The 10,641-nt window shown below is 31.6% G+C and overlaps 1 protein-coding gene across 1 annotated transcript; it reads right to left on the bottom strand.

Annotated features, from left to right (window-relative positions):
• Nucleotides 1-8,317: 8,317 nt before the first annotated feature.
• LOC149557653 (F-box/kelch-repeat protein At3g61590-like) lies at nucleotides 8,318-9,427 on the bottom strand. Its single transcript, XM_089830380.1, has one exon. The coding sequence runs from the start codon at nucleotides 9,425-9,427 to the stop codon at nucleotides 8,318-8,320; it is 1,110 nt and encodes a 369-aa protein (XP_089686506.1).
• Between the last annotated feature and the right edge of the window lie 1,214 nt (nucleotides 9,428-10,641).

Below are 10,641 nucleotides of genomic sequence, written 5' to 3'. Positions count from 1 at the left end.
GGATGACTTCGCATGTAATGACCACATTGAAGTGTGTGTGAGGTTCAGAGGCTTGCATTCCACACATACAATGAGGTACTATCTATAGATGTCAAGTCTAATCATCTCATTCAACTCCTACCTGAAAGAGAGAAGATGAGCAAGAGCATCTAACGACACCAAAAGGGGGGAAAGTGGTCAATGTCTATCATGATGGAAAGTGATCAATGTCAAAAGGGATGTTGTTTAGGCATACCCGTAGTGGGTTGTCATAGAGGTGTCAAATCTGGCAAGTGCAACTGAGGAGTAGTATGCAAGTTAAGAGTATCTGTCCTGACTATCAAAGGATTTTGCAAAGCAATGAAGATGGTGGAGGAACTATATCAGGTCAAAAATAACTCTAAATCTAAAGGGATGAGTTTTGAACTCAGCCAAAATGATACTATGGGATATGGAGTGATGACATCTAATGATCCAGTAAAGAAATAGAGTCTAAATACACTCAATGGAGATCTAGTTTGAACTAACCAAAGCTGGTCCCCAAACAACTGAACCATATAGAATAGTAGGTCTGACCAGAGAGTCCAGGAGGGAAAACTTGGATGAGCTATCTTGGAAATGGTGTTTGAAGCACTGTCTCTTAATCATGGAAAGGGAACCCATCCCTTTGTTGATATGGGGTTGAATGGCGAGTCTCAAACTAAAGTGAGGACTAGGGAACTTGACCCCAAGGTAAGTGTATGAGGAGGCGATCTCAATCTCTTGACCCTAGAAGTTAAAATGTAAGTGTGAGGTCTTCAAGCAATTGAAGACCATGACCCAAGTCTTCCCCAAGTTAACCACAAACTATCTCAAGTAACAAAAGGAGGCTAACCTATCAAGAGTTCTCTAGAGGCTCTCGAGTGAGGAGGTAAGAAGAATCACATCATCCACAAAAAGAAGGATGAAGACTAAAACTAGATGTAAGTAACAACCATCACCTACAAGGGACGAGTCTCTGATAAATCCCTCAAGCTCATCAATGTAGATGCCAAAAAGAGTGGGGGAGAGGGGGCACCCCTACATCACCCCAATAGTGCTCTGAATAGGATCAGAGAGCCCCATTGGATTCCTAAATCTGCCCTCGACCTACGCATAGAGTCTCATAATGGCTATCAAAAGAATCTTTTCTATCCCAATGTCTCTGAGTCTCTAGAAAAGAGGAACTCTAGGAATGGAGTCAAACACCTTACAAAATTCCATAAAACAAAAGTAGACTTTCACAGAGTGATAACGAGCCTCCTCAATGACCACCCGTAAGGTCAAGATATGATCGAGAGTCTAATAATCTACTCTAAAGCTAGCTTGACTTCTAGTCCTGTAGTTCATCCTATCGAGTTGCCTGAAAGAATACTATTCAGTGTTGTGACATAAAGTTTGGCAAAGATATGCCCAATCATGATGGTCCTAAAATTGTTGGGTTAGAAATTGACCCTAACTTATGAATTGGATGGATCACGTGCCTAGACCAAGCCTCTAGAAAGCTAGTACAAACCACTCTATTAAAGAGTGTGGCGAGATAGGAGCAAATCATCAGAATACTAAGCTTGAGTAATTCTACATAGAAACCATACTCATCAAAAGCCAGAAAGTATTAATAATATTCCAATTCCATGAATATGTTGGCCACACTTTAATAAATACAATAGGGACAACTTTCAAGCAAGAAAAACTATATTTATTTTACCACATAAATTATTGATATTCCTTTCGACTCATATAGTACAAAAATATTGAATTGGTTTCTATGTGAACCTTCAGAAGTTATCTATCAAGTTACGGTTCCTCTCATTTTTTGTTTTTTGAATTAATATTTCTACTATTTCCATGGCAAACTTAATGCAAATTTATGACCAACAATTTTTTCCCACTTTTTCTTACATTTAATCTTAAATGAACTTTCAGCCTCTCTGATATTTCATCTATTTTGTTACATTGTTACCCCAATCCATTTAGTTTTTTCACATGATGGTAACTTCATGATTCCAAGCATGACATCTCTTTGTTTAAATATCATCACAAAAATAGTGGCAAACATGCACCTTAAGTGGCTACTATGAAGATGATGTTTCTTAATTCAGACTCAAAAAGATTCAAAGCTCTAAGTTAATTGAATAATATGGTTATTTTTCATTTATGATATGGAGTTGAAAGTTATTGTTGTCAAACGCAATATTTATATCATCGTCAACTGTAGTATTTTATTATGTTTCCTTGAATACACACTACATAGTGAAAGGGAATTAACAAATTTTCTTTACAAAAGAATGTGGGATAAATATTATTGGGTTATAAGTAATTTAATTTATCCGTTGAACATTCCTTTCAAGCGTGTAAGCACATGATACAATATGCTTATGTTAGATTTTATCTATAATGTTATTTTTCCATTTTTACCTTCTAGCTTTGAAATGAGTTAACAGCTAAGTGTTATTAGTTTTTCTATATAAATAGAAACTATGTATAAGTTTTTTGTTTTCTTTTGTTTTTTTTAATAGATTTTATTTAAGAGATAGTGATAGGTTTTTATTAGAATAGTTTAATTCAATTTTCCATTTTAAAAATTAGTATAGTAAATTTCAATGATATAAGAACGTATGAATTATGATAGATGAAAGAAATGAACAATAATTTTATATATATATATATATATATATATATATATATATATATATATATATATATATATATATATATATATATATATATATATATATATATATATATATATATATATATATATATATATATCAAAATATATAACTATAGATTTGAGAAATTGAATGTATGTAGACAATGTGAGATGAGAGTAGAAATAGACATGAAAAGTAATGTTTAGTAGAAGAGTGCATTACATGATACATATTTTTGATGATGCATTCAATCATGAAAGATCCAAGTTAAATTGAATTAAAAGCCCTAGGTCCTCCTCCTAAATGTCGAGGTGAAGAGGTTATCAAATGAATCTCCTTCGAAACTAAGCCTATAGACTCCTTTAGGGTTTCGCTTGGAAACTAAGCATATAGACTCATTTTGGATCTAGATTATAGAGAGGGCTAATAGTAAATAGCTGGTTGGAAAGGAGTAATGTTAAGCTAGTAAGGTAATATCCAATTGGTAAAATGATCTTTTCAAAATTCTCCTATTTATGCCATAAGTCCCTTTTCTATTCTAGTTAAATATGCTAAACTTTTAGAAAAAAAACCAAACACATAATTTTCTATTAATTGAAGTGGAGAAGAAGGGTAGATATCATTTTGTTTCCTAGGAAAGTGTCTATAAACTAATTACCAAAAGTGGTTTGTGGATCAAGACTACTAAAATTATGAATAATGCTCTTCTTTATAAACAAATAGGGAGAATATATGGAGAAGAAAAAGAATGGAATGGTTTTTTCTAAAAAGTTAGTATCTTCAATATACTCCTTTGATTGAGGACTTCTTCAATGATAATGACATAGTTCATGGCTCTTTCATATGGAACAATATAGGTAATGCTAAAAGGTTGGCTAAAAAAGAAATTTTCTAGAATTTGTGAGATGTAAGAGAATATAATTCTAGTAAGAAACTCGGTTTTGGTTCAAGCCTCTTAATCAATTCCATATCCTTTCTTAGACCTCTCAATAATGAATAGATCATTTTGGAGATGAATTTCACACATTTTTCTCCCATATTAAATGGATTCACTTTGAAGATGTTAACTCTATTTTGGCTCTCACAGATGTTGCTCTGCATTCTACATTTTTATGCTCTAATTCCAATAATCATTTTTTTTTTGAAACTATAACCCTAATAGGTTTTTTAGTGGCCTTGGCCAATGCTATCCAATTCCAAAAAAAAATTCCTCCTATTATGGCCAAGGCCTAGTTCAAACTAATTACTCCTAAAGTCAATGTTTTGTTTTATCCATTCTTTTAGAATAGATTTTTAACTACTAATAACTTGTGTAAGAGGGCTTTATCATTCGTTATCATTATTAATTGTGTGCTTTAGTGGCCAAAATGTTTCCCCATCTTTTTCTATACTGTTAGTTTTCTTTTGATGTTTGGGAGTCTATCCTCTAGTACTGGATCATTTGTTGGGTCTTCCCAAATAGTATAGAAGATTCCTTTTTACAATGGGAAAGCCCTATTAAAGGGATCAATTTGTTTTTTGGGAATTTTATCATGCCTCTCCTTATTTGGAATATTTGGAAGAAGGGAAAAAATAGAATCTTTAGGAATACCCCTAGCTATGTAAAAATATAGTTGAAAGGATTTTTATAAATATAACTAAATACATCAAATTGTGAGGCTTTAAAATATGTAAATCTAAAGTTTTCTTTGTTCAAAATCTCCCAAGGTGGGACTTAGAAAGACTTTAAAATTCAAAACAAAACAAAAGGGATAACCTTGTTTGGTCTTCTACACCTCAGGAATGGTATACAATTTATTTTTATAAAGAAACTAAAGGAAATATTGGAAAAGAAGGGGTTGGTTGAGTTATTTTGTTGCATTGGTGTACTTTCCATTCCATTGGTTCTCTAATTGAACCAAATAGTAGAGGCTATGGAAGCTTTAAATGCTCTCCCAATGGAAAAGGTATTTATTTAGCCAACATCATGAATAATATAAAAGTTAAAATAGAGGTTGTAATTTTGATTGAAAATATCATTGGGAAAATATAAAATATCATTCTCAATTTTAATAAAATCTATATTTTGTATGATCATATGGTAACTAAAAAAGTTGCTAATAAAGTTGCAAACATTGGTCCTTTTAGTGACTGAATAATTAAATGGTATGGTATGAACGAAATGATAGAGGAGATTCTTAATCTTACTAATCATGATAGAGTTAAACTGAAGGAGAGAGTGATAGGTAATTATGAGGGACAAGGCAACTGGATTTTTAATTAGTCTAGAAGAAAATGCCATCTGAAGTTGGGCGCTCTTTCTAAAGATTAAGTACTTTTTCTAGCTCACTTTATGAGTGACTTCTGAGTCTTATAGCTATCAAGTTGAGAGAAAATAAGGACTTTAAAGGTAATTATTATAAGATTGAGTATTTAAAATGTGAGAGCTAAAATTGCATAAACTATTAACAACAGAGATTGTAATTTTGGGAAAATTGAAGGACAATTGAACAATAAGGAGCCAAAAAATATGCAAATGGAGAAAAAATAAGAAGATCTATCAAAAAAAAGGATAGCCAATGACCTATATCAAAAAACTTTTTGGATGCAAAAAAGACGTTATTGTGTTGTTTTTGGGAAGTTGAAATGGTTTCCATATTATTTTGCATGGAAAAATGTTGGTAATCACTATGGAGCTCATTACAAAAACCACTAGTCTTACTGATTCAAGTATGATGTTTTACAAGGACTCTAAATTGGTTAATAACTCTAACAAAGTTTCTAACAATGGAGTTGGAAATTGTCCATAACCTAAGAAGGAAAGGAAAATATCAAGACAAAGAGTAGGGGAAATTATTTTGATATGAGTTGGTTTGAACCTTTCTCGGCTAAAATATTGAATTTTATAATGGAATTCCTAACACTTCAAGGTAGGTTTAGTTAAATTGATAACTTTCATTTTGTTTTCCTAAATCATTTTCATCATGGTGTTAAATTGTTAACTTTCATTTTGTTTTCCTAAATCACTTTCAGTTAAATTGATAACTTTCATTTTGTTTTCCTAAATTAGTTTCGTCATGGTAGGTTCAGTTAAATGTGAAAATGGAGAAAAAAAAGAAGATCTATAAAAAAAAAGGACAGCCAGTGACCTATATTAAAAAACCTTTTAGATGCAAAAAAGATGTTATTTTATTATTTTTGGAAAGTTGAAATGGTTTCCACATTATTTTGCACGGAAAAATGTTGGAAATCACTATGGTGCTCATTGCCAAAACCACTAGTCTTACTAATTCAAGTATGATGTTTTATAAGGACTCTAAATTGGTTAATAACTCTACCAAAGTTTCTAACAATGGAGTTGGAAATTGTCCATAACATAAGAAGGAAAGGAAAATATCAAGACAAAGAGTAGGGGAAATTATTTTGATATGAGTTGGTTTAAACCTTTCTCAGCTAAAATGTTGAATTTTATAATGCAATTCCTAACACTTGATGGTAGGTTCAGTTAAATTGATAACTTTCATTTTTTTTTTCCTAAATCACTTTTTTCATGGTGTTAATATTTCTTTACCATTCTATCTATATAAATATCTTACCCAAAGTTTGAGTAAGAATCATGAACACCCTAATAGACTAGTGCTCCATGATGGCGTAATGCTCTTAATTTATGAGTAATATCAAAATAAAATCTTATACATTAATTTTATATTATTATCCACATAAGGAAGAAACATTGACAATCTATGGTTTCATTAACATTATTTCCCATATTTACACAATGATATAGAGATCATCCCTTTCTATTGGAGTATCCTTCCCTATAGAAATTCCAAAGTAGAGGTACATATAAACCACACTAATAATGGATGAGTCACAATAGAACCTTCGCATTAAAAAATATCTCTTATTGGCTAATTTTTCATGGAAAGAGTCAGAAGTGGTTCAAGGACTTTCCCCTTTCCGAACTTTCCCCCTTCCCTAAACCAAAATAGGGAACAAACTGCAACATGTTTCTTTTCATTTCACATTCTTGATATGGATATTAGAGTTAGGGACATATTCATTACAACTTTATCATCAAAAACAATAATTTTAAAATGGACCTTAGCTTCCCTATTAAGGTTTTTCTATTTACACAAATGAACACCATCATCCTTGTTGAGGATATCTTTTAGCACTAAGGACTATTCCCTAAAGTGAATAGTTAATATCTTTCATAGTCAGACCTATTTTGGGGTTCTTCTGAGTAGAGATATATCTTCCCAATTCAATTATGATGATAACTAAGCCTCAGTGTAAAAATGGGATTGAAGGATTATTCCAATGCATATTTATACTATAAGAAAAACATGAGAACTGGTAGAAGGGGAGGTAAATGTAATTGTCATGCATAGAATAATTTAAAACATTTAAGTAACAACTAAAGAGGGTAAAAAAACCAATTAAGCATCTCATATCTCATGATAAATTATCAATTTCCTCCAATAAAGGATTAATAGAAGCTCCATCATATTCAACATTAGAGTTCTCCATACACTTATCCATATTACCCTTTACGAATAATATCATCATTTCATCATATATTCTCTTTTTATCTTTAAAGAAATTCCTTCCTCTAAGACACATTACGTGAAATATCAGTCACAAACTCTTTAGAAACTATGACCTTGATACAAAAACACTAAAAAAATTCCACACAATTCCCATCTCCATTGAATTTTCCAAAAGAAAAAAATGGATTTATATCACTATGAAACTGAGCTAATAATAAAAAGAAGAGCTTGAAAATCGATTAATTTCATCATATGACTTCATGATGGACTATACTCTCACTATACAACTTCCTATTGATTTGGGTTTTAAATCATGGATTTTTAAAAGTGTTTACAAATAAAAGACACTATTATCATCATTTTGAATATATATTTTGATTAATTGGGAGATGATATCACTTACCCACCATTGTTTCTCACTAGCTTGAACAACTCCTAATTTTGCAAACCTCTGTAACTAAATTTCCTTCCTAGTATATATATCTAGAATTCTATGCATTTAAGAAAAAATTAATAATCTTAAATTTTTTTTTTAAAGGATTTTAATGATTTGTTTAAAATTTTAAGTGCCTTTCAAAACTTAGTTATTGTTCAACAAATTGGATTAAGTCATACCTAAATCACTAAGAGAACCTAATTTTAATTCAATGTAGGTTCTAGTACATAAAAATATATTTGCTGATTTTATTTTTCTAATCCATTAAATGTATCTTTCTATATTATATTCTTTGAATATTTCTTTTTATAATTCTCTAACAAAACATACGTTGTTTTCAACAAACAAGAAAACAACTTTGAAATATATTCTCTACATATCATTCTACAAGTGCTTTGATATCAATGTTAAAATATGATAGAAAAATAAATCAAACTACGAATACAAATCAACTAACATAACATAATATGTTGATATTCTAAAACAATGATATTACATTATAAATACAGTGATTTTATTTCAATCAAAACTAAATAAACTTCAGATTTTCTTATGAATGAACATGGAGAGAAATTTGATATTATTTAAGGGCATTAGCATAAGCATCAACAAAAGGCATATAAATATATGAACAAAAATTTGATATTTAATAATAATAAAATTAAACTAGAGAGTGATAATAGCTTTCTTAATTGCAATTAAACAATCGATATATCAGGCCAGGGCTCAAAAACATATGCATCAACACCAGCTCTTAAGTTCTCTACATGATCATGCACTGAGAAGCGACTCCAGGAATGATTTTTATTATTGAAAAACACTATATTTCCGCTCTCTTCTCTTACGAAGCAGATGTAATCCCCTGCCACGAGAGATTTGTATTTAAATGTTTCTTGTACTTCTGGAAACAAGAACTCCAACTCCGCTTGGGGCATCCGTTTAGCGTCCGTCCATTGAAGAATGCGACGACTGTGATCAAACGCTAGCTTGCACAAAACTAATGAGAGTGAATGTTGGGTTATAAGAAAAAGCTCCGACCCACAAACAACTAGGTGAGGAGCTTTTAAGTGAGTGTCCTTCCACCACAGTCGAGGACTTCTATTCTTGCCGAAGAACATAATACACTTTTCATTATCATGCAATCTTGTCACCGTATAAAAATACAGACCCTTGAAGAAAACTGTATCCTGGCCAGCTCTCAATGGGGTTTCCAGCGGTAGAATATCCCATCTTTGATTTGCAAAATTATAAACTTGTAGAGAGTCGTTGTGCACAGCTACTACGTCAAATTGGTTACGCTCCCACAAAATGTTTCCAACTGTTATACCATGTCCTCTGTTTAGTATTGTCACTGGGAGTTGGAAAAAAGTTTCTCTTCTAGGATTGCATATTATAACGCTTTGCTCTTGAAAATTATTCCCTCTTGGAGGAATTCCAATTAGAGTATCTATTTTATTGATGGGATTGCTTAAATATAGTCTAATGTGGTTTGTGTCGTCAGTTGTCACAACTAATCCTCCCACAGATGCCAGTACAATAGGTTCAAGAGGAAAAGCCTTCAATGTGTTGGTTGACACATTCAAACGGTAATATTTGTTTTCATCGTTGCGAATGAGGAGGAGCCATGGATACTCCTTGAAATTTGTCCTCCTCCAAGATAGAAAATCCTCACCATATAGATACTTTTTCCACTGCTTGCAAACGCTACGGTACCTGGCAACTGATTCTACTGGAAGCCAGTTCAAAACGCTCTTGATTGATTCAAAGGATAATTGAGACCATATTTCTGGATCAAGATTGTTGGCCATAGCATTAGTTACCGAATGTGCCCTCTACGTTAGCACACAGTGCGATGTAAAACAATTTTTATCAGTTTTCAGGAGAGTGGGTTTGTGGAAATTATTAATTAAGGGTGGCTGTTTCCATATTGTCCAGGCGAGGAAGTTGTACGGTCAGAATTAAATGTGGAGTAGAGGAAGTTGTATAATCAGAATTCAAAACATAATAAAATATTAATATAATAGTTTTATTTTAAAGTTTTTGTTTACAAATGCTTTTATTTATTATTTTGAACGGTACCATACTACCAGGGCTTTAAATCTATAGCCTATGTGGCAAACTATACATGCAATATTTTTTTTTCACCGCGGGATCTTAGGGGAGTTGTATTTTGAACGGAGTTTGGAAGAAAAATTGGAAGAAATTTATTTGAGCCAATAATATTATGGATGAATATTAAAAAGTTTCTTAGTTTTATGTAAACAGTTTAGCATTGCCTCATTCTTCTGTGTGTGTTCAGCGTTCTATTTTTTCTATCCTCAATACTTTATTGAACACTTAATTCTACTATAAAACAGTAAATATGTATTTTGTAGTCAATTGCGAGTGAATGGACATATATTAATAATAACTTTCAAAGCTGGTACGAAAACTCCATGAAAGCAATATCCTTCTTTCCAGCGATGCACTCTTGCACTTTATTATCTCGCAAAACGCAGAGAACTAGAATTTTGGTTCTTAAACTTTGACTTTTAATCAGTTCCAAAATAATACACGTTTCATAGATTTAAGAGCGAAAATGATCCAAGACATCATCTATTTAAGGAAGCTTATTAAAAAGTTCAATCCTCCAAGCATTCAAGGGAAAGTCCATATTCATGAATCTATGATTTAATATTAGTGGATCTATTTGCATTAATAAAAGGATCACGCATCATCATTTTATTTAATCAAGACTAATTTTCTAATTATATAAATATAAAAATAACATTTCAATGAACTAAGAATGACTTTCATTCTTAAAGATCTATATTAACATTTAGAAGTATTTTTTTAATTTATTTTTTTATCGATAAACGGTCAAGGCTATGGATCATTAAATTTTAAAAAAATTAATTGAGATACGTAGCGTTACTCCGTTCAAACGGACACTGGTAGGAAAGAAAGGAGAAGAAAACCTCTGTCTTGCCCAAGACTTACGTCTTATATTATTACATATTCATAGGAGCATACCCTAGATCTT

This window comes from Cupressus sempervirens, chromosome 5 (genome assembly GCF_028749045.1).
Source record: "Cupressus sempervirens isolate cs-2001-9-10 chromosome 5, ASM2874904v1, whole genome shotgun sequence".
NCBI classification, from domain to species: Eukaryota; Viridiplantae; Streptophyta; class Pinopsida; order Cupressales; family Cupressaceae; genus Cupressus; species Cupressus sempervirens.
Note: the sequence above shows the minus strand (reverse complement) of the source record. Positions and strands in the feature narration are given on the sequence as shown.